Source organism: Plectropomus leopardus, chromosome 15 (assembly GCF_008729295.1).
Source record: "Plectropomus leopardus isolate mb chromosome 15, YSFRI_Pleo_2.0, whole genome shotgun sequence".
Taxonomy (NCBI): Eukaryota; Metazoa; Chordata; class Actinopteri; order Perciformes; family Serranidae; genus Plectropomus; species Plectropomus leopardus.
This window is the reverse complement of record NC_056477.1, coordinates 30,724,684-30,750,004: the sequence shown is the minus strand read 5'-3', so window position 1 is coordinate 30,750,004 and position 25,321 is coordinate 30,724,684. Positions and strand designations below refer to the sequence as shown.

The 25,321-nt window shown below is 39.8% G+C and overlaps 1 protein-coding gene across 2 annotated transcripts in view; it reads left to right on the top strand.

The window, feature by feature from the left end:
• The window catches only part of si:ch211-195b21.5 (zinc finger protein 318), a 17,766-nt gene extending 119 nt beyond the window's left edge, over window positions 1-17,647 (top strand). The window contains exons 1-8 of one of the 2 annotated variants that reach the window (XM_042502003.1): window positions 1-236; window positions 8,226-8,371; window positions 8,490-9,090; window positions 10,459-11,098; window positions 14,375-14,439; window positions 14,550-14,646; window positions 14,742-14,860; window positions 16,404-17,647. The exon at window positions 1-236 is cut by the window's left edge and continues 119 nt beyond it. In XM_042502003.1, the coding sequence (XP_042357937.1) occupies window positions 36-236; window positions 8,226-8,371; window positions 8,490-9,090; window positions 10,459-11,098; window positions 14,375-14,439; window positions 14,550-14,646; window positions 14,742-14,860; window positions 16,404-16,961 (2,427 nt within the window). In that variant the 5' untranslated portion in view covers window positions 1-35 and the 3' untranslated portion in view covers window positions 16,962-17,647. Of the gene's footprint in view, window positions 237-8,225; window positions 8,372-8,489; window positions 9,091-10,458; window positions 11,099-14,374; window positions 14,440-14,549; window positions 14,647-14,741; window positions 14,861-16,400 lie in introns of both variants that reach the window. The other variant, XM_042502002.1, reaches the window with a different exon arrangement.
• Window positions 17,648-25,321: the final 7,674 nt, after the last annotated feature.

Below are 25,321 nucleotides of genomic sequence, written 5' to 3'. Positions count from 1 at the left end.
GGTACGGGAGTCAGTCGGCCCTGCTGAAGCCGAAGATGTACCGGCGTGGTAAACGTGCACACGGGCCGCCGCCGTTTGGACCTCCACCTCCCCATGTTCCTCCGTACAGACTCGGAGGGTCCTGCGGTGTGCCTTCTACCGGACACCTGCCACCTACATCTTGCGGACCATTTCCGACCTCAGCGCCGGATAGCCATTTCCTCCACAGCAGGCCACCGACAGGACACTTCATCAATGTACGTACCCGACAGGCTAACACAGCTAGCTCTGCTGGCTAAGCTAGCTAGCTACACATTTCATTTAAGGGGCTGCTAAAAGCTATATGCTAGCGAGGAGAGGAGGAGATAGACGTGATGAATTGCTGTAGAAGAGTCGCCTGAGTACACAGCATCATCCTGTTTACATTTCTGATCTCGAAATCGGTGACGTGACCGGCAAAGGTAGCCGAAATCTCGGTGGTTTCAGGTCATCTGAAAGTGTGTAGAAATACAATTTTATTTATAGTCTGTGGTCTTCACTCTTAAATAATTGCGCACCCGTACCCCCCAGCTTTACACCTCGTCACTTAACCCTTGTTTTGTGCAATATTGGAATTTCTAGCTGAGCTTCTACAGTAAGTCTAAAATACAAGGTGGAAAGAAAGTTGTTACATTCATACTTTCAATTGCAAAAAATGCTCAATTGAAACCCATTCAAACTGCAATTTTCTGACCCCATAGCCAGCAACGTATAAAAACGTGCACTGTATTATTTCTGGGTGTAATTCTGGGCTTTGCATTTTTGTCATATTTGGCATGTGGAGAAAATAAATGCTATTTTCACTAGGTGCATTGTCACAATCAGTGTTGCTGTTAATCATTAGTATATCACAGACTGTGGTAAGTAAAAATATCTACTTAGCCTGTAGTATTTTTAAAATTACTCAATTTTGTGTTATTTTCATCTAAAACGTAATGGCATCATGACAAAAACCTGACATTTAAAGGGTTATATTTCTGCAAATTAGTGAATATTTGATATTTCTGATTAGGACTGATGCTGGTTAAAAGATTAGCGCAATGAAAGGAGAAAATAACATTAATGGATAATGTTGTATAAAAAGCTATTTATGTATTTGTTTTTTACGTGTTTTTCGGCTTTCATCAATAAGTTAGTAGCTCCGATCTTTTCCTAGGTACTACTGGCAGTGCTTGTGTAAATAAGGAACACATACAAGCATTGCTCGTCATTATTTACACACTATACTATACATAGCTAAGTAAAAATGAGATGTTTTAGTGTAAATCCTCAAACATTTTGTATCAGTACTCACTAGAGCTAGAATACTATTTTCTTACTCCTGGTTTGATACTATCTTGATACTTGGGAACTGATTTGATTTGATATGTATTGCGATTAGTAGGTATTGCGATTCGATATTATACACTGAACAAAAATATAAACACAACACTTTTGTTTTTGCTCCCATTTTTCATGAGCTGAACTCAAAGATCCAAAACATTTTCTATATACACAAAAGACACATTTCTCTCAAATGTTGTTCACAAATCTGTCTAAATCTGTGTTAGTGAGCACTTCTCCTTTGCCGAGATAATCCATCCCACCTCACAGGTGTGACATATGAAGATGCTGACTAGACAGCATGATCATTGCACAGGTGTGCCTTTGGCTGGCCACAATACCAGGCCACTCTGAAATGTTCGGTTTTATCACACAGCACAATGCCACAGATGTCGCAAGTTTTGAGGAAGCGTGCAATTGGCATGCTGACAGCAGAATGTCCACCAGAGCTGTTGCCTATGAATTGAATGTTCATTTCTTTACCATAAGCCGTCTCCAAAGGCATTTCAGACAATTTGGCAGTACATCCAACTGGCCTCACAACTGCTGACCCCGTGTAACCACACCAGCCCAGGACCTCCGCATCCAGCATGTTCACCTCCAGCATATTCACCTCCAGGATCGTCTGAGACCAGCCGCCCGGACAGCTGCTGCAACAATCAGTTTGCATAAGCAAAGAATTTCTGCACAAACTGTCAGAAACCATCTCAGGGTGTTCTGGAAATTTGTTGTTAAGTACAACACTGAGCCAACAGTTGTCTTTCTAATAGTTTTATTCAAGCATTTGCAAACGGACCCCTGCTCTCTCCAGCATGAGACGACGCAAAAGGAAGGGCCCAGAGCAGAGGAGATGCAGGAATTAAAATACAGTGTATTATCTTGACCTGGTTGCAGTTTGTCCTTCAAACAGGACAAACATAAACAATGACATGATTTGTCACACAGTATACGTCATCATGCACAGTACAGAGAGAACAGGGATTTACACCAAACAGAGAGTGCTACTCAGTATGATGTGATAGAGAGAGAGAGAGGGAGAGGGAGAGAGAGAGAGAGAGATGATGATGATGAGAAATGGGAACTCCCATTACAAGGGAAGCTCATCTGCATGCTCGTCGTCCTCATTGGGGTCCTGACCTGACTGCAGTTCGTCATCGTAACCGACTTGAGTGGGCAAATGCTCACATTCGATGGTATCTGGCACGCTGGAGAGGTGTTCTCTTCAGCGTGTGTGGCGTCACGTGGGTGAGCGGTTTGCTGATGTCAACGTTGTGGATTGAGTGGCCCATGGTGGCAGTAGGGTTATGGTAGAATAGAATAGAATAGAATAGAATAGAATAGAATATTCCTTTATTGATCCCCCCATTGGGGGAAATTCCAAATGTTACAGCAGCATGAAAAAAGAAAAGTGAAATGTAACAAAGAAAAATAACAATAACAATAACAATAAATAAGTAATAAAATAAGTATGTACATAGAGGAAATAAGGTATGTACACATAATAATAATTAAGTAATAGAATAGTATGTACACAAAAGATGGGGCAGGCGTATGTTATGGACAACAAACACATGTGCATTTGATGGTATTTTAAATGCACAGAGATACCGTGACGAGATCCTGAGGCCCATTGTTGTGTCATTCACGACCATCACCTCATGTTGCAGCATGATAATGCACGGCCCCATGTTGCAAGGATCTGTACACAATTCCTGGAAGCTGAAAACATCCCAGTTCTTGCATGGCCAGCATACTCACCAGACATGTCACCCACTGAGCATGTTTGGGATGCTCTGGATCGGCGTATACGACAGCGTGTTCCAGTTCCTGCCAATATCCAGCAACTTCACACAGCCATTGAAGAGGAGTGGACCAACATTCCACAGGCCACAATCAACAACCTGATCAACTGTATGCGAATGAGATGTGTTGCACTGCGTGAGGCAAATGGTGGTCACACCAGATTCTGACTGGTTTTCTGACCCCCAGACCCCCCAGTAAAGCAAAACTGCACATTTCAGAGTGGCCTTTTATTGTGGCCAGCCAAAGGCACACCTGTGCAATAATCATGCTGTCTAATCAGCATCTTGATATGCCACACCTGTGAGGTGGGATGGATTATCTCGGCAAAGAAGTGCTCACGAACACAGATTTAGACAGATTTGTGAATAATATTTGAGAGAAATGTCTCTTGTGTATTTAGAAAATGTTTTAGATCTTTGAGTTCAGCTCATGAAAAATAGGAGCAAAAACAAAAGTGTTGAGTTTATATTTTTGTTCATTGTAATTTATTTAGGGCTGTCAAGCGATTTAAAAAAATCTAATTAATTACATGCTTTGTGATTAATCTTAATTAATGCCATATGTCATTTTTAAAAAAAATAAAAGTATTTTTAAAAAATAATTAAATTTAAGTTTAAATTATTTTCTGTGCCATAAAGCTGCTGGATTTTGGACACAATTGTGCTTCTCAATGGTGGCTTGTAAGCAGTGTCAGAGGTTGCTGCAAGTGAGTTAGTCACAGGTAGAATTACTCAGTTTGCGTGAGAACGCCTGGTTGAGTCTGGCCTGAAGAGGCTAGCTGCAAGAGCTAGCAGCTAGGCTGTGCTAGCTCAGACCTCCAGGTTCACTGCTAAATGCTTTGCTTTGTGGTGATATTTCAGGCTTGAAGTACTCTGATGATACGAAACTCCTTACTGCAGAAATTGCAGAGAACAGTGCTCCTATCAACAGTTCCATCTTAAGCGTTTTTTAAATGCAAATGTTCCATTCATGGGGCCAAGCAGCTTTGTGTCTTCTGCCTCCATCATGTCTCAAAGCCACTGTGGCCTTTACAGGTCAAAGGGCACCACAGAGCGCGAGTTATCAGAGTTAATGTTTTTTAACGCGTTATTTCTTCTGTGATTAACTAATCAAAATTAGGGAGTTATTTTGACAGCCCTAAATTTATTGTGAAAGATATTTACTTTTAAACACTAGACCAGGGGAAATATTCGATCATGCATAATCAAACCATACGTAGACTGTATATCATGAGAAATATTTCCAAAAACAATGTACATTTCATGTCAGTCAGTCTTTCGGACTGTTATTTCAACATTATATTTAAAGCGCCACAGGAAATGAGACTCGGGGATTAGACACAACGGAGGATGTGGAATGTTTTGTATTCTTTCTTCGGTATTTGGCGGTTTATTACAAGAAGGAGATAATCTTTGTTTGAGAAAAGGCTGCAGACAGCAAGAAATATACTGCTAAAAAAATTTGAGAAATGCTACATCACAGCTCAGACGCAGACGACAACCTCCTGTTGGCGAGACAGAAAAGACAGCGCAAGAAGGTAAGCTAATCAAGGTTATTGATTCCCTTGTTACAATGGATTTCATCAGCTGTAATGTATTTTAGCTAGCTAATGCTGCTGGTCAGCTTGATATAAATCAGACAACTCAGCAGTACCGAAGATATAATATGTCGGTTAGACAAACCGAGCATTATGCATTATTCTCAAGTAACGTTAACCATCTTCTGGCTACTGAGGGGGTTATTGAGATGGCATATCTCACTTTTCTCTGATTTATTATTCTTGAATATTCCCTCTAGTGGGTGAATAAGTCACATTCATATTTTAGTTAAAAGCGATGTATCATCTTTGAATGCAAGACTGGAGTGTTGGCATGTTTGTAAGTGTGGCACTAGTACTTTTACTTCAGTAAATGATCTGAATATTTCCTCCACCACTGCTGTTGCTCACTACATGTGCTGTATGTGTTTTTCAGATCATTCACTTTTTTCAAGCATTTTCCCAAACTGAGAGAAGCTTAAAGAAAAGGCAGCCTACATGGAGAACGTACCCATTTTGGCACTGCAGGAGTACCACTGTGACTACTTTAACCGTTAAGGCTGGCATTCTGTCACTTCATGGAGTTTTAGATTGTAAGGAACTGTTCTGGAGTCTGGATTCAGGAATGGCTTGGAGTTGGAAGACTGTCCGTAGAACAGCAGATGTGCAACGCAAAAGTTTGCAGGGGAGAGTAGTGGTTGTAAATGCCTTTGGTAGACTGAAGGGCCGGTGGCTTATGAAAAGGCTTATTAACTGGGTAAAGTCTATGTTATGTATAGGATGATGTGCTCTGCTTTGTCAATACTTTTTTGTAACCTTTGTAATGCTTTGCATTTGTATTGACCATAAATAAAACATTTTTAGTCAATTCATTTTTAGCTCTTTTTTAAAACAATGCTTGGGTTTTGGATTAATGCTTGAAACTACTCAAGATCACATCTCTAATGCATTATGAGGACATTCATTGTGAATTGGAGTGCATTCATAATGCTTTATGAATATACTCATAAACACAGAAAATGCTCATTTGTGTTTATGGTTTTCGGGGGCTGCAACAGTTTCTTTCCACTTTCTTCCCCTTTTTGACATACATACATTGTCTTTAGATGTCAGAGGGTGTCAGACTTAAGTCTTTTAAACGTATTTTCATAATATTGTAGAGTACAGTAAGTTAAATTACTCATGATAGGGCACAGAGTCTTATAAATGTGTGAATATGTGTTACACATTACTTAACACCAGCAATGATACATAATGATGAAGCATAAATTATTATAAATGCATCCCTATGTACCCATTTTACTCAACACATACAATGAGAAATTATAATACTACATGGACTAGCACACTATGAGTTCTTACTACAGTTGATTGTTGGTGTGTGTATAAGTGAGTGTAAGTATTTATGATGCATTATAAGCCCTACCAGTTAGCCTCTAGTTTTGAACTAGTCAAGAGCATCCATAAGACACTTGATACAAATAAATCGTGTGTCTTATCTGTTTTATGACTGTTGATATAGTGCATCAGTACACATAATGTTTGTTTAAGAGTGTAGTCATGAATCACTATGAATGTATTGTAATTTACTATGAATGCCCTCATAATGCATCATAGATGTGGTCTTCATAGAAAGGGTTACCAATATTTTTATATTTGCTCAGCTAGGTTAAACAGGGTTCCCAGTCTACCTACAGACAGGAGACACATTTTGAACATGCAGCAGTTGTGTTGTACTTACTAAATTGTCACTTTTACGTAGACTGCTAACATGACACATAAATTTGGTATTAATAGACAAAATGACAGTGTTTGGGGTAGAAAACATATAATGCATATAATCAAACAGTGCCAAGCAAACTGCCTAAATTGTATCAGTATTAGTTTAAGAATATGCTATATTCAGAATATTTTCACCACTTTACCTTGCTGTAAGACAGCCCTTACCGACGGGGCTTTGAAGCCGTTACATCAAAGACACCAGACTCCACTGAGAAAAACATTTTACTCCAGTGAACGGTGGAGCTGCTGCTCTACCACCAGTCTAGTGATGTTGATAGCACAGTAGTGTCTGATTTTATGTGATGAAGTGAAAATGATTTTAAATATACACACAAATCTTGACTGTGGAAAGTGTTTAGGAACCTGGTTTAGAACAGAGGCATGTGAATTTTTGCATCAGCTGGCTATATGCTGGTATCACGTGTAGTTAATAGGCAGATGAAATGTCCAATGGGAAATATGCCAAACAAATAAATACATTTATTTATTTATTTTAAATGTATTATTTTGGATCAAATTAACTACTGAGAATTCAAACACCACTACAAAATGGCGTACACACTATATAGTGCACTATATCCGTGATAGGGGACGGTTTCGAACACAGCTATAGTTTCACTGTGTATTACTGTAATTTTGGTCAGACTTGGTTGTGGTGAAAGTGTCACCTAATTGTGTAGGAAAATGTTTTTACTACAGGAAAAAAATAGTGCATGTGATTTTAAATGTAACATGCACTAGCGGATGTGCAGAGAGAAAAGTATTTGGAGCTCTGTTGTTAAGTATTCAGTGTACACTTATTGCTCACAGATTAAAAACAAATGTTGAACACGTACAACTATTTCAAATTGTATATCAAAAAAGTGTTATCTTAAAGGAGCAGTGTGTAGGATTAAGGAGCATTCTATTAGCAGAAATAGCATATATATCATAATTATACCTTCATGAGTGTATACTCACCTGAAACTACAAAATGTTTCTGTTTGCCTAAAATAAGCCCTTCTTGTCTATAGGTAGTGTGTCCTCTTCTACAAGCCTGTCTTCTTGCGCTGCCATTGACATGTTCCCACATGAGCCTAGAATGGATAAACCACACAGCGACTTAGAGAGGGCCTTATGCCTTCTTATGACAGTTGAAGGCCACCTCAGGTTCTGCCACAGTCAGTACGTTTACATGCACAGTTTAGCGGAGCTACAGTTATAGCTTGATTAGGTTATTTAATTGGACTCCTGCCCTTGTCCCAGTATACAATCACCGGGAATCGATTTATTCCCGATCGATTTATTGACAAAGTATGTCCTACTCCGCCATGGCAGATGGAGATATGCCCCCAGCTAGTTGCTATAAACCTGTATTTTTTATACATAAATTATTTATGCTATTGACTGAAACACAATAATAACGGTTTATTTAAAATAAATTTTGGGGTAGAAACCAGCACGTCACATACATATAATCAAATGGCACAGAGTAAACTCTGCCTTCATCGATTAGTTTTAAGCCACCTAAAAAAATCAATATCAGTTTAATTGTGCGCCATATTTAGAATATTTTAGTCGGACTGACGCAATAATTCCACTTTTTCTAACATGTAAATGTACTGACTCTTTGAAAGTGAAGAGTGAGAGGAGGGGTATTCAGTCGATTACAGTCTGCAACCTCAATGCTAGATGCCACTAAATCCTAGGCACCGCTCCTTTAAATATGTCTTTACAGTTTTATTTCGTACAGAACTATAACATGAATTCTGAATACTCTCAGCCCCACTGTAGCAGCTTCTCCATAGACCATAGTTCAGTGATTGCTTTGGGTGGCAGCCAGCAGATCGTCCCTCCCTCACAACAACCGCACATTCAGGTCCCACAGTGGAATCCAATTCCTGTGGAACATCATTCTCCAGACAGCAGGTATATGTGTGAATGTGTTAAATGTCTTCTTTAAGTTAAAGCAGGAATAGTTGCACTAAAGTTTTAGTGTATATTTTGAATTTGCTGTTGTTTGAAACAAATGCATGCTGCCTTTCAGTGAACGAGCTGGTGAGGAATTCCTGAGATGCATTGCAGCCAACAAGCCTCTCCCAGACTATCTCAAAGGGAACATGGCATACAACCTGGCTGAAGCATTTAACTCGGCTAATGTCCTGAAAGAAGCAGTCAAATCCGACCCCGAGTTCCAGAAGCATGGGACCAGGAGCAAAAGCCGCAGTCGAAGCCGCGGCAAATCTAGAGCCAGGAGCCGTGGCCGAAGCAAAAGTCGGCCTCCCAGCCGAAGCAGAGGACGAAGCAAAAGTCGTGTTCGTGGAAAGAGTCGAGCACGAAGCAAAAGCAGGGCGAGGAGTAGAGGCAGGGCTCACAGTAGGAGTCGGAGCCAGAGCCGAAGCAATAAGAGTCATATACGCAGCAAGAGCCGGGCCAGGAGGTCCAAGTCGCGAAGCAGCAGTGTAGAAAAGGGCCATAGCAAAGACAAAAAGAGAAAGAGGAGCCCCAGCCACAACTGCAGCAGCAGCGTTAGCAGCAGTAGCAATCTCACAGGGAATCGTCTGTTGGAGGGATTGAAGCTGGTCATGGCTAGCAAAGAACTGGAGGACCGATTGCCCACCCTCAAGGATGCTATCCTCACAATTCAGGTAGAGAGCTCATTTTTCATTCTCCAACATGTCTTGTTTCAGTCAGTTATCAGTGTGAGATTTATGACTAATAGCATGTTTAAACCATAAACAGTAGTATGTCTTGTGTGTTCATGAAAATAGTCTAACTTCATGTAGCTTGATTTAAAAACATGATGGCTGCAGCTCTTAGGGGTTGAGATGATGATGATCTGCCACACACTGAAATAGGTGTTAATAAGGTATTGGGATGTTGTTGTGCTGTGTATAATGAAATTACAAAATCTATTTTAAAAGATCAGTAAGTAAAGCAGAGCCAAATTACCCCATTTATAACCTTTTAGTACACACACTGTGCATATTGGTAGATGCTTTACAAATGTGACGCTTAATGTCATTAGAACATCTTTAAAATTCGTTAGTTCATTTTTTGTTGCTTCATTTTTTGTAACACAGTGATAATCCGAGTGGGAATGAGTGTTCACCATGTCACATTGCAAAAACTGCTCAGGATTGGCCCATGGGATATGACAAAAAGCCCCATGATGGGGCCTCCTTGGATCACACTTGGCTCTGACCTTTTAAGACATGGATACAGGGTCTCTAGCAGGTGTCCTGTGGTGTCTGGGCAACCAGACCATTGGCAACAGATCTTTTAAATCCTGTGTGTTTTGAGCTTGGGTACTAGTACATCCCACAGATGCTCAATCAGATTGGGATCTAGAGAACTTGATGGCCAGGTCGGCGCCTTGAATTATTTGTAGCATTCTTCAGACCATTCCTGAACAGTTTTTGTGGAGTTGCATGGTTCATTGTCCTGCTGGGGGGCACTGCAATCGAGAAGTACCGTTGCCATGAGGAGGTGTATTTGGTTTATAACAGTGTTTGGGTGGGAGGTGTGTGTCAAGGGGCATCCAAAGGAATGCCAAGACCCAAGGTTTTCCAGCTGAACATTGCATTGTAACAAGATGATCAATGATATTCACTTCAAATGTTTTGGTTCCAATGTTGTGGCTGATTGTTGTATATTTAAGCATAACTTTCTGCTAACAGAGAGTTATGGAAACATAGGTGTCAAAAGCTCACACCATAAACAAATATTTTAGAAACACATATAACATAGCACTTTAAAAAGTAGTTAAAATATTTTATGAAAGCACTAGAAACAACACTTCAAATTGCAGTTATGGTTTGGGTTTCATGCATCTCCTGAGTTTCTGCATGAGTCTTTGAGCTGACTTTAATGCATGGGTGAACACTGTCAGTTAAAACAATTGTTTAATATAGATGTATTATTTTGCAGATTATTTAATGAGTAGCAAAGCAGGATAAAGTGAAGGAGCTACAATCTATTAAGTGTATATCATTGTTGGGATCTCCCCTATACAGGCTTCAGATGAAAGCAAAAAAGTGGAGGGCATACCTGATGATCACAGACACCAGCAACATGACAGCAAGGACAATTCCACATCTTTGGAAAATGACAGTATGCTCCTTCCTCACGAGAGAACAGGCAGCGACTTCTCTTGGCTGCAGGCAAAAAGTGAGGACAACTCTGCAGTACTGAAAGCTAAAGAGCTTGAAGATGAAGAGTCATTTTTGTATGGCAATGAAGATGCTGAAGGAAAACAAGCAAATAAAATGTCTACTGCGCTTTTTGCAACATTTTCCCAGACTGGAGAGCATGCCAAACTACAGGAAATGGATAGTTCTGGCAGCCAATTCTATCAGAACAAGTCCATGTTCAGTAGCTCTGGGGATCTGAAGCAAACCCTTCTAATGACTTCCTCAAACATATCCTCTGCCAATCTGGATAATAGTGAATGTGAGAAGATCAAGAACATATTAAAAAGTCTGGGCACAGTGGACATCAGTGATGTCATGGGTAAGATGCGGGGGCAACAGGAGGTGAAGAAGCCGACTCCTGCACTTCCTGTTTCAGACCGAGCAGCAGCAGGCATAGCGCTGCCAGCACTGAGCAACCCCAATGTACGGCAAGCTCTGGAGTCTTTACAGTCGCTCATCAAAGGTGAGAGTTCTGTATTTAATGAAGTCAACAATAGATTTTTTCTAATTTCCTAGCCATGCCTTCACACTGCAGACAATCTTTTTGATTGAGTTTAGAGTCTTGATTAGCATTTGGTTATGCCAAAATTTTGAACTGTGGCTGATATGTATGCAGTTACAAATCTTTTCAAAGGCACGTTTTTGGGGTTCAAGCCCCAAAGAATAAGAGCCCCACTGAGTTTGTGCTGGTTTGTCCTCTTCTGCTGTGACTCAATTTGCTGTGAGCTGGAATAAGCTAGAAACACAAAACTCAGACCAATAACTGGAAATGATGTGCAAATGCTTTCCAAGACTTGTGACCCCACAGCCATGTGGGACTATACACATCTACTATAAATGAGCAGGATCTATCAAAAAAAAAAAAAATTGCCCCCATCAATCAAAACTTTCGCAATGGGTGGGATTAGCAATCATCATAAATGGTGATGGATCTCTTTGGTACTTCTTGGGGAATAAGCATACCAGAGTATGCTGAGCTCAACCTATATTGTAGAGCTTTGCTGCCCAAACCCGATTGGGGATGACCAGACCCACCAGGTTTGGGCCAGGCCGGGCTGTAATTTGTCATTATTCCCTTGGGCTTGAATCGGGTCATGTTCTCGCCAAATTAAAGTTTATTTATTGAATATTGGTTATTATTGAAAAGAATTGTTTTATATAAAATGTAGTATACTATAGGTCTATTTTTACTGTACAAATCTGTGTTTTTGATCAAGCTCAGGCCCAAAACTGCTGCTGTGGGTGGGGCTTGGGTCGGTCTTGTGGGGGTCAGGCCTGATTTTTGTAGCCCAAACAAAGCTCTACTATATGGGGCACAAATGTGTACCTTTAAACCTGAGGGTCAGAATTTTATCATTTTTGGTGCACGTGCTCAGGGGTCAAGTAATAACCAAAGTATGAAGTGTCATAACGATTTGTACATGTAGCTGTGGCCTGTTTAGCACTGCTATGTTATGCCTTTGTTCAATATGCCATGAGCTGGAATGAGCTAGAGACGTGAAACTTGGCAACTTATGAAGCATCAAATTTGACTCTAATCAGCCTGATGGTTATGCAGTAAGTGACAGCTGAAAAGTGAAAACTTTGACAGGCCACGCCCCTCACACCATAACTCGACTCAAGAGTTCCTACGTCTCATTGTCCTCTACAGACTCTGACAATTAACGCCACCATGATGAATTCTTTCTTGAATTTTTATGACGTGAAAAAAAAAACAGCGTGAATGGACTTTTTTGTATTTTGACTCCATCAACACTAAACCTGAATTACAGTCTTTAGAGACTAAGATACACAATCCTACCACAAATGAGCAAGGCTTGTCAATAAACTATCAATCAGAAAGTCTTAGCCAGCGGCTTCAATAGAATTAGCCATAACTCAGGCTGTCTTGGAGCAATCCTGATTAAACTCAGCGGAGACATCAAGTTTAGTTTAAAATCCCAAAAATGGGAGCAAAAGGCGGGACTTTAACTGTGCAGTTATTGCAGTGCTGCATGTATTGTAACTATAAAACTTTCTCCTATTTTAGGAAAAAAGTAAAGCAACTGAAGTGACTTAGCACACCTTTGTGAAGCCTGAAACCTGGTCACTGTAGTTTACAGCTTTGATTTTTGGCAATTTAGCTGCTTTCATATGTCGGCTGAGAACGCTTAACCCTATATTTACCATTGTTTATGATCGTTATGTTTCAAAAAAATATTGCATATCTTCTTTATCAGACCAGTTACTGAAAATCGTTATCAGTTACTCATAACATACACTTGTTCTTATTGTTGGATCTTTATCGGATAAGGTTGAATTTGTCAACAAATCACATGAAAAGACCAGAACCAACAATGAATTGATCCTACTTGTCCTGAGTTAAAGCCGTCTTCATCATCACAAACATTTTTATCTTAACATCATTATTCAGCAGCTTAATATTGTCAGCAAATACACTATTTACTTCCGTTGAAGCAATGTTTGTTAAAACCTGCAGAGCCCAGCTGTTTTGGTTTTTTTTAATCAAAGTTAATATTTGTGAACTGTTTCATATTTGTGAATGGGCCTGGGTATGAAAGAATAAATAAAGTCCGCACACTAGTGCATGCTCCCATGAAAAGTTATTCGATTACCTCCACACGTGTAATGTTTCCTCAGACATTCCTTCCCTTCATATCTATTTTTGCTTGGTCCAGCACCCAGTTTTTATCACTTTTGGATGTGGACGCTGCTTGAACTTTTCTTTCTGAATGGGCCTAGTTGCCACAGACCGGGTTGGGAAGTCAATGGATTCAGAAAATTGAATTGAACAGTGTGGTTTTTGGTTTTATTTTGAGATTTCTTTACAAAAACTAAAATAGAACAACACCAGCCTCAATGGTTAAAAGGATCTCTTAATAAGTTCCAGCTACCCAGTCCATCCTTTAAATGCTGGTCTACTACTGAGTCTTTCTTTATAGCTCACTGAGCTCAATTTTAGCAACGCCACAGTAACAAGAGTGCAGTCACATCATGCCATCTGGAAAGTTTATCGGGATCTGTAAGCCTTCAGTTTGTGTTGCCCTTAGTTACACTAAAGATAAGTTTTAGTAAATAGCAAATGTTAGATGTTACTTACCAGTCTAAAGAAACATTGTGAGTTCAGCATCAAACTGCATCTCTTTACTCTCTCAGAGCTGTCTCCAGTGTTGGAAAGTCACACAGATATTCACTCTAGTTTTGCTTCTTCTTACATCGCGTCTCTTCTTTGCTACCGAACGTTGCTTGTGATGGAGATAACGGGCATTCTCGTGGAGCTTCTGCCATCGCTGTATTTCTTATACACTAACTAACTAATTCACTGAGACTGTAACTTCTAGGCTCTGCAGTACAATACATAGGCATCTTCGACATAACGCCAACAGTGTTACTTTTTCACCCTCTGTTGAAAGGGTTAGTTCATTTTTTAATGTTTTCAACTAAAATTATGTCCAGATCTTACATAATGTACCTTTAAGATGGTCACCTGCATGAAATATTTACTTTGGTGTGCATTTACTCGTTAAATGTCTCTTTTGGATTCCTAAGATGTGTCAAGTTGATTTTGGATCTGTTTTTGTCCAGCTGACAAGAGTAAGATTGTGTGACAGCTGAATGTGGAAATGTGCCCAATAAGTTAGAAATTGATGTCACCTGGCTTCATGATTTAGTTTTTCTGTCTTTTTTCAATGTTATTGATGTCAAATACATGACATGTTTTTATTTTTTCTTCCTGAAGCAACAAAGGAGAAACGGGAAAAATGTGATGGCATTGGCACATCTCAGACATCTGATAAACCCATGGTAATATATGTCCAAGCAGTGTCACTGGCTATTTCACATCTGTGTAATGAAGTTTATTACACTGAAGAATGACGAAATTCCTCAATTTTGAAATGACTTGTGTTTCCCAGGCATATGATGATGAGGAAAGGAAAAAAGACAAACAAGCCCGGAAAAATAAAATGGAATCGTTGGTGAAAGAGCTGGAGGGATTGATGAAACAGGATGGTAAAGCAGTTTTCTCTGGTCCTGCTGTCCTTATTGCTACTGTCCACTCACTAACATACTTCATATGTCTCACTGCCTTTCTTGACTTTTTGCAGGATTGAGTTTTCTGACACCAGTGATTGGGTTTTACTGCCAGAAATGTGAGGAGTTCATTGGAGATTTGAACTGTGCTGAAAACCATTCAGCTGCCCACCTCCATAGTAGCTCCAGCAGTGTAAGTAAAATCCCTGTTTTCATACATGTGGTGATATTTTCTATTTTTATTAACAACAAATCCCATGAAAGACCCAAGGCAACAATTGCTAGAAACTGCTATGTGTGTATCCAAAGCCTGCTTTATCTGCTTCTTCTGTGGCATCAGTGAGCAACTCTTGTGAACACAGACACACACACACACACACACACACACACACACACACACACACACACTCTGGTTTATTTTGGCTCAGTCACACAAACACAGTCCTGCTGCCTAGAATCACTGAAGAAAAATATAATAGAGCTGTTTAGGACCCTGTGTCTACCAGAATGTTTTTTGCCCAGCTGAAAACAGCAGGTGTGCCTTAGGAAATGCCCAGCTCAGAAAATTTCCCCTCTATTGTTCACGTAACGTGACGATTGGGGTGGGCCATATATTGAATATACTGGAGGTATCTACATGTGATGTATAAAATAACTATATCGCAAACATTGAGAATACGCTCCAGACCATTACAATGTAGTAACATTTTGCGACCATGGAGCACTGCTGAGATTTGCAGATAGTTTTAATACCTGAACTGGAGAGCTGTTAAGTTTGTTTACATCTTATAGAGGGTAAATCCTCACGATTAAAGGCACTGCTGCATCTGTTTAACTGTCTGCTAACATCCAACTGTTGACCGGAAGTTTCAAGTCCAGAGGAAAAACATCAACGGTTTCTGCCTGAGATGAGCCAGGTCCTTCAAAATAAAAGCACCATAAGCCCTGCTCTGATTTATTTAATTATGACAATTCTAAAAAAAAAAAGAAATTTCATCATAACAGTACTTTATTTAACTTCCTTATAACGGTATTTTATTAAATGTTATATCAGCTTATCACAACTTATTTAATTTATAGGTCTATAATCAGAAGGAAATTCTTCGGATTTGCCTGATTTTAGTATAACAGAAATTATGATTTGATACATAGATCTAGGAAGGACTAATTTATTTGACATATATCTTCCAATTTATATATCAGCCAATTTACTCCAAGAAGTTGAATAAAATTCATTGGGGAATCCATCCATACCTTTCTTGAGTGCAGATGTTTTAATTGTTTGCACTATTTCAGTTTCAGATATTTCAGATTTTAAATATTTGTTTTTCTCTGAAGAAAGTTGTTTTAATTTAATTCTGTCTAAAAAAAAGAATTTGGGTCTAGTAACTGCTTTTCTGATTTATATAAGTTTTTGTAGAAAGATTTGAAAATATCAATATGTTTATTATTCCTGATGAATACGTTTGATTCCTTGTTTTTCGGGGTTATAGTTGGTTTCGCTTGTATTCTTCTTGTAAAAGAGAAAAAAAAAAGATTTACTAACATTTCATGAATGAAACCATTTGATTTAGTAACCCACTGGCTTTTCTTCAACTCTCAGGTCAAACATTTTATGAAAAGAAAAATCTGTTCAGATTTTGGGGTTTAGTGACCATCTCTGTCTTAAAGTCACCATAAACTTTGCTTTCCTTGTCTTCATGCTGCAAATTGTTTTTCATGTTTTATTTTAGCAGAAAGTACAGATGGACAAGCATGCTGGAGACAGCAAGGGACACTCACGTCATCTCAGCAACAACACTCCTCTCCCCCACCCGTCAGACAAGAGAGATCACAGGGACTACATGTACAGTAGAAACTCAGGAGACCACAGGAATCACAGGGACTACCAGTGGGACCACAGGGACGAAAGAGATCACAGAAGCAAACACATTGACGATGGCAGGAGCCACAGGGCTGTGCAGGAAAACATCTCCCTGAAAGAGGAGATGAGGAAGGAGAGGATGCTCATAACAGTATCCCGGGGTCTGACACCTCCTCCAAACACCAAGGTGAAGGAGGAGGTGAAGGAGCAGACCATTGCAGGCCATAGCAAAGTCAAAGCAGAAGACATAAATAGCAAGGGAAAGTCATCCAAAGGCGGTCGAGAAAAAGATGGCAAAGAAAAAGAAGAAAAAGATGAAAGCGGTGACAGTAGTGACGACGAGACAGGAAAAACATCAGGAAAAAAAACATCCAAAAAGAAAAAGAAGAAGAAGGAGAAAAAGAAAAAGAAAGAGAAGGAGAAGTCGTAGTTGTTGTATTAATGCTTGTCACTTCCCACATCCATACAGGACTGATCCCCGACATGATGTTGGTTGCAATGTTTTCAGCTCACTTCTGGGAATCATGTTGTCCTTTCTTATTCTCTTTCCTCGTTAGTTCAGAATGTGTTGCTGTATGTAAGCCATCACATCCTGCTTTCCTGTTTTATTTGTGTATAAATATTCATCTTTTTCAGTAGCATTGCTCCTGGGTGTATATTTTTCAGCAACCAAAAGTATTTTAGTGTTACAAATGCTGTGCGTATTATGCAGTTGAGTTCCATTTTCTTAACTTAATCTGTATTTTTATCTGAAATACAAGATGACACACAAGTCTGTCTCCTGTGGTGACTTTCTAAAATAAAGGAGTACAATGTGCACAGGATCATTTGGTCATTGAGTGATTAGATGAATGCTTTATCTGTCCAAAGTGTGTTGGCCTTGATCAGTTACCGAAACGCAATCCTTGACCCGTAGTGATGGAAAGTAATTGCTGTTGAGAGTAATGCTCAACGGTTATGCTGTTTAAGTGTCTCTTTGAGTGAAAGAAGTGCTCCATGTATGTTCCTGCGGGTGTTGCAATGTTCTACAGAGTTCAAGGGCCATATTCACAAACATTCTGAGAACACTCTCAGAGAGCTTCTTACATTCTCTAAAAATTTCTAGCCAGGAGTCCTAGCCTAGGAGTGATTTAGGAAAAGTCAGAGCAACTGCAAGCGAGGCAGGGACAGACACTTATCTTATTAAGAGGGTGTGGTTGACCCTTTTGCTAGGTGCGATACATTCTTCTAACAGATGTGATTGGTTGTCACAAACATGGCCTTTTGTGAGCCTGCAAGGTGTGGACACCCAGTGGAAATGAAATGAAGTGCTTCACAATATGAGACTGTGAAAGTGCTTTTTGAGTGATCACACTGCTGACGGCAACTGCTGACTGACCACATTCATCACTGCTGCACTGATGCATTTTTCCAGTTGCCAGATATCTTAGTGTTGTAATCACTTTATGTCTGGCGGTATAGTGTAATTGCACTGGGTGGAAGATGTGAGATGTGATCTCTAATGAGATTGATCACAAACTTTCTCCCTGCATCTGTAATCTGTAGGGTTTCATTATCTGTCATTCAGCATTTGGAGAATATTTCTCTGACCTCTTGTCTTCCCACCATTTTCTCCTCTGCTTAAGAAACTCTGAAACCTCTTTTAAGTCCTCTTCCCTGCACCTTATGAGCTCTCTTGAGGGCTAAGACGCTTTGTGAATGACTTTTAGCTTCATCTTTACAATCTGAAATTAGATTAAATAAATGTCAGTGAGCATTTTCAGTGATCCCTCAGGCGTTAATTGGTTTTAAATGATTTTAAATAAATCTTTCAAAAGTCCTAAAAAATGCTAAGACAGTGGAAGTTATATTTTAGTCACGTTTTTGTCCAGACATTGCTTTGTAAAATCTCTATAACTGGTAACATCTATGTTTTTATGTAATCTACTGATGCTGCATTAACGTCACACAGCTCATGATAGTGAAGCAAAAGCACTTATTCTTTCTTCTCAGCTGTGATGCTCAGAGAAGACGATCCACTGTTAGCTTGTTTTTACTGCACTCTAGAAGACATGGGTAAGTGCAAATTCAACAAGAATCAGCTATTTAACTAAGATTCTGCAGCATTCCCGAGAGCAGTAATTGGCCACGCAAAACAGGAGCATGGAAACCCATATGCAGAGCAAAAAACAAAATTAAGCCAGGTGTTTCTGAGCTCTGCTCTAACCCCTTTTCCGGCACAAAAAGTCATGTTTCATGTAACAATAAAAACTGGTCTACATTGTCCCGAACAGAAAATTATTGATGTGGGTTCATGTTTTTTTTCCTGCAGTTTTGGTTATTGTGAATTTCAGCTTTTCCCCTCTGGACGGAGGTTTTTAGTCCCAAGGTGCAGAACAAAGCGGTATAAAAACAGCTTTGTCCCTGCTGCTATCACTGAGCTGAACAAGTTGTTGCCTTATCTAGAATACATGTATTTATTTGTTCATGCACTTTTATCTATTTTTTATATTTTTTCTTACATTTAAATCTTAAACCTGGTTTTTATTCTGGCTTTTGAGATCTGTTGATTTGCTGATTTCTTTTTTTTAAATTTAATTTAATTTTTTATTTTAATGGATGGTATTTCACACTCTTTTATGCCTATTTCTGTTTTATTGATGGAACCTTGAGCACTGTTAATGTTAATGTTTTAATATTTTACCTTTGTTTATGGCATGTTTGCTTCATTTTTCAGGGGCTGAGTTGAGGGTGAGGGTGGGCTCTTATGTACTAGGAGGTTTTAAATAACCTTAAGTTTTTCTCTTTGTTTCCTGTTTGTTCTGTTCTGTGGCCTGCGTTTTGAAAGGGACGCTGCAACCTCACTTAACTGCAAAACAAATGTACCTATGGGTACAAATAAAGTAACCTGAACCTCAACCTGAAATTTGCCTTAATACAATTTATTAATCTTCTTAATACACCTTAGTTGAACTTTACTGGCACTACAGCAGCTCATCACTGATTTAATCAGTTTATTTTTTCAACAGTGATGATCTGCAGTCAAACTTAATTAAGTCATCATTAATCTGTTCAGACTTCTGTTTCATGAGAAAAAACTCCTGACATCATGAGATTCACATTTAAAAACAGATCATTTTTTTTCTGTTAGATCACTTAAGGTCACCTTAGATCATAAAAAACAAAGAGTTTAAGAATCAAATAAGAATACCAGTGAAATACTATTTAAAAAGATTTCAGAGAAAAGAAAGAAAGAGGAAAATGGTCAATGGTGGTGGTTAGATGGCGTACGCTGGTCTAAACAGATGAGTTTTGAGTTTGGATTTAAAATGTGGGAGTGAGTCAGTATTACGGAGGTCAGGTGGGAGAGAGTTCCAGAGCTGGGGAGCAGAGCGGCTGAATGATCTGCTCCCCATGGACAAGGCAAGCAGGGGGGACAGTGAGATGGATGGAGGAGGAGGATCTGAGGGTGTGGACGGGTGTGGCAGTATGGAGGAGGTCAGAGAGATATGGAGGGGTTGGAGGGTGTGTATGGCTTTAAATGTGAGGAGAAGTATTTTGTAGTTGATGCGGTGTGTGATGGGGAGCTAGTGGAGCTGTTGTAGAATGGGTGTGATGTGGTGGATTGAGCGGGTGCGTGTGATGATGCGGGCGGCTGAATTTTGAACTAGTTGTAATTTATGGAGAGTTTTGTGTGGAAGGCCAAACAGAAGAGAGTTGAAATAGTCTAAACGAGAAGTGACAAGGCTGTGAACAAGATTGGCAGTGGTGTGGGGAGTGAGGGTGGACAGAGATGGTTAATATTACGTAAGTGGAAATAGGCGGACCAGGTGACATGGTTAATATGGGAGGTGAAGGAGAGGGTGCTGTTGAGGATGACACCCAGACTCTTTACCTGAAGGGAGGGGGAGATGGACGAGTTATCGAAGGGAATAGAGAAGTTATGGAGTTTGTTTAATGTGGATTTTGTGCCAATTAAAAGAAGTTCTGTCTTATTGCTGTTTAATTTGAGGAAGTTTGAAGTTAACCAGGATTTTATTTCTAGGTGGCAATTGTTTAGGGATGAGGGTGGAGGTGAGGAATCGGGTTTTGTTGAGAGGTAGAGCTGGGTGTCATGGGCGTAGCAGTGAAAGTGAATATGGTGCTTACGGAAAATGTGACCAAGGGGGAGGAGGTCAATGATGAACAGCAGGGGTGAGGGGGACTTGATGGGAAGTGAATGATTTTAACTGAATGAACTGAGTGCGGCCTGAAAGGTATGAATACAACCAGTTGAGAGGTGTGTTAGCGATACCAATGGAAGAAAGTTTATTCAGAAGAATGGTGTGTGAAATAGTGTTGAAGGTCGCACTCAGATCAAGCAGGAGGAGAATGGATAGTGAACCGAAGTCAGCAGCAAGGAGGAGGTCACTGGTGATTTTAAGAAGTGCCGTTTCAGTGCTATGGAGGGGACGGAAACCAGACTGGAATTGTTCATATAGATTATTGCAAGATAAATGAGTATGGAGTTGAGCGGCAACTGTTTTTTCAAGAATTTTAGAGATGAATGGAAGATTTGAAATGGGACTAAAATTATTGAGGTTGTTGGGGTCTGAACCAGGTTTCTTGAGTACTGGGGTTACAGTGGCTGTTTTGAGGGAAGAAGGAACGATTTCAGTGGTAAGGGAGGAGTGAATGATGTCTGTAATGAGAGGGGACAGAGAGGGGAGGATGGTCTTTACAAGGACATTAGGAAGGGGGTCTAATTGGCAGGTTGAGGATTTGGATTTTTGAATGAGTTTGGATATTTCATTGGCTGAGGGTAGGGTGAATGCTGAAACTGAATGGATAGGGGTAAATGGAACTGGGACAGGTGAATAAGGAGCAGAGGTGGGTGTAAGTTGTTGGCGGATGTGTTTGATTTTTGAAGTGTTACAGAAATCAGAGGAGTACAGGTGAGGAGGAAGTGAGTCTGGTGGTTTTGTAATATTTGTAAGGAGGGAGAAGAGGGCCTTGGACTTTCCTTCATTTGAACTGATTAACCTAGAGTAGTAGATGGATTTGGCGTTAGAATTGCAGTCCTTGTAGTGGAGAATATGGTTTGAATACATGTCTTGACCAGTTTTCCTGTAGAGTCTTTCAAGTTGACGTCCTGTTGCTTTTAACTGTCTGAGAGTGGGAGTGAACCAAGGTGCAGTGCAAGTAAATGAGACAGATCTGGTTTTGAGAGGAGCAAGATTATTTAGAAGGTTATTGAGGCAGTTGATGTAGAGTGAGAGCATTTTGTCTGGGGTAGAAAAACTGTCAGCACTGGGGAGGCTGTTGATACTAGCAGATAAATTGTCCAAGTTGATGTCCTTAATTTCTAAACACTGACATTGTTACACTGCTGTATTATATTATTTTTATGATGGTGTTATATATGTAATCCTGTTATTGTATATTGGTAACTTATAATAGGAGCACTGGGTGCTGGAGGAACTATTTCGAAGCGGGTTATAAAAACAGAAGGCTCTAGTTTAATGCAGTTCATTAACATATAAATCCAGTAGAGGGCAATATTATACAGCCTGATGGAGGCTCTCCTCTGGAGCGCAAATCTGACTAATTCATGCATTCACATGCACATGCACCTGCTGATCCTCACACACCTGCTGCTCCTTACACACCTGCAGCTCCTCACACACCTGCAGATCATTTACTGTGATCACCTGCTACCTGATTTAAGCCCTGCCTTCCTCTTCAGTTTTCGCCAGCTGGTTGTGAGCCTTTCATTGGTAACACCTTGGCCTTTATCTTGATCAGTATTTTTGTGTTTTTGCAGCAGGGGAGAATCCATTTATTGACAGAAGTATGTCGGACTCCTCCACAGTAGGTGGAGCCATATTATCTATGCCCCCTTTCAGCTAGTTGCTATTGGTTTCTCTTCCTGTCTCCCCTATGACATCATATACCAAACAAGTTTATTGCAGCAAACAGGTTTCATGTCATTTCATTCTGACATTTATCCAGGTGCTAAAGGGTCTCTTTGGTTTTATTTGCCAGATTTTGAGACATACATCCACAAAACAATTGAGGTGAATGCAATCTGTAGTATGAATGCCAGGCCAGTAGGTGGTAGTGTAACTTTGTAATGACACATCATAGAGGCACACCACTGCATGCACAATTGCATCTGTAAGATTACACTCTGGAACTTGGCTTCAAACGTTTGCATTTTCAGTCCCCTAAAATACCGTTGTCATGTGAACCAAAGGCCAACCCACAACAAAAGTTTAATGTTTCATGCAAGAACTGTTGCCATGTCAATGGCCCCTTTGTGCGACTTCAAGAAATCCGACTTAGTATGATTTTAGTCTGCGTATCATGTTTACATGTATTTTAAAGTCAAGTTTAAGTCTGACTAACACAATATTTAACATTAGGTACACATACTGACTTTGTTTGAGTTCAAAGGATCAACTCTGAGCTTCCCAAAATATATCTTGCTTTGTGCTATGTGCTGAACCCAATGAGCTACCAACATCCGGGTTAACACAAAGGGAAAGCACAAAGTTTAAAAAGAAGGATAAACATCAGATAAAACCAATCAGATACTGCTGCAAGTTTCATCAATCATCCAGTCAACTCATTTGAGGTTCAAAACAGTGAGTGTTTATTTTTGACAGATGCATTGGACAGCTTTTCTACCTCCATTCAGCAGTCCTATGAGGGACAACAGCTGCTGCGTCCACGACACTACAGAGCAGGCTGATTGTTGGCAGAGAGAGATCCAAATTATCCAAATTGTCAAGATTCAAAAATACCACTGACACTGACATATACAGTGTTAATACCATAAAACTTCAATTAATAGCCCGGGCTATTATTTGCTTAAATCACTGACCTCATCAGGCTTATATTGGACTATAATGGACTTTTAATTCTCACACACAGTAAAAGATTTTTAAAATCTTAACTGATTCAGAAAATGTGAGAGACAAATATTGACAGATTTAACGTTTTTGTTCTTAAAGCCTGTGGTGTGCAACGAGATGACCAACACAGCACACCACACACTAACAGATTCTGTCCACCAACAGCCAGAGTCTCGACTCTCAAAACTCAAAGTCTTGGGCGGTCAAACGTGACTTTGGAGTAAACAAAAATGGCTGACGACTAAACTAAATGTGGCTAGCTGTTAGCTCTCTGGCAGATCCATTGCGGTGGCAATTTCTGTCCATCTCCTCTCCATGTCAGGTAGACTGTGGTTTGTTTTCAGGACACGCTGTACTAACGCTCGTGTTGTTGGTCCCGCATTTCTAAGGTCCATCTCACTTTATGCTTCAGGTTTATCACAGTCATGATAAACCTGAAGCGTCATGTCTCTTTTTTGTTGTACTTCTGTCTTCACTTATCTTGCTTCCTGATTGGTAATTTTTCCGTTCCGTGTGACAATCCACAGAGTGCGCGCTCGGTTGTCCTCGGTGTTCCCCCCACACAACAGGATTTCTGATCATAAATATTAAACATATCCCATTAAACATATATAATAATTACGATCAGATTGCAATTCGGGCCTTTGCTGACTTTGGTTTGGGGGGCCTGATTATCTTGTAATGTGTACCCCACTTAACTAAGCTCCAGTGGGTCGCCAGCAGTCTGGTTTTATACATCCAAAGAACTTCTATGAAAATGAACTGCATGGTTAGGGGACGTCTGACTGAGGCAGGCCTTTATTTGTCAAAATGTGTAGCCACACAGGGCTAGTAAAACAGTCTGGGTGTCTAACTGGAACTAGGCTTTTATTTGAAGTTTTACAGTAAGTAGCAGAGAAGTTGTAGTATTAGTAGTAGTGGAAGCAACAGCAGTAGCAGTAGTTGTGTTTAGCAGTAGTATTTGCAGAAGTAGTAGCTGCAGACAGGAGTCAAACAGGTGACCATCACTTTCCCAACATACTTAATGACTTTACATTGTAAACTTTGTTGAAAAAAGCTAAATGTTTTCAGAAGTATAAATGCTGTATACAAGCACACATCGACACACTGAAGAGCTGAACATTTTGACATTTGAATGGTCTCTGTAGCTCAAAGCATGCTAGAGGAGAAGTCCACTAAAAAAAACATATGAAAGAATAATAATTAAGATTTGGATAGCAATAGTGTGAATGCTGCATTGGCATCCACACTAATACACACAGCTTAACAAAGTAAACATGATGCATTTTCCAAATAAATTAATACAATACGAGGTGAAAACTGCATAAGAGAACATAGAAAAAAAGCTTATATACACCACAGTTGTGCACATGCAATGTACAGTACACCAAAATAAATACATGTAAGCACAATATCAGTTGAAATGGTCGAGGTTTTAAATCTATATTTTTACACAGGGCACATCTCCAAGACAGCACCTCACGCCCTTATCTTAAAACCCAATTATATCAGCTGATAATAATATACATATGTCCACTTCCCCAAACACAGTGACAGTTCATCAAATTGCCCCAAACCAGCTGCTGAGCAGAGAACCTGAGGCATCCTGTAGACAGACAGCCCATCAACAGACACTTTTTACTGTAGAGTCATTGACCTGTTCATTACTTACATTTAGCAGTTGGAGATGCACACTTGGAATGTTCATAAAACAATAAGATGTTTGTATGTATGTACTGTATGTAGCCTGCGTGTTCATGATCATGTCATGTATCATTCTTCCAAAGATTTTGTTTTTTTTCCCTGTTATTCTCTCACTGGCTGCAGCCTGCAGGAGGTTACAGGCCACCCTGTGTGACTGATGACGACTTTTCACCTGACTGGTTTAGCACTATTCAGTTGTGCCACATACCCA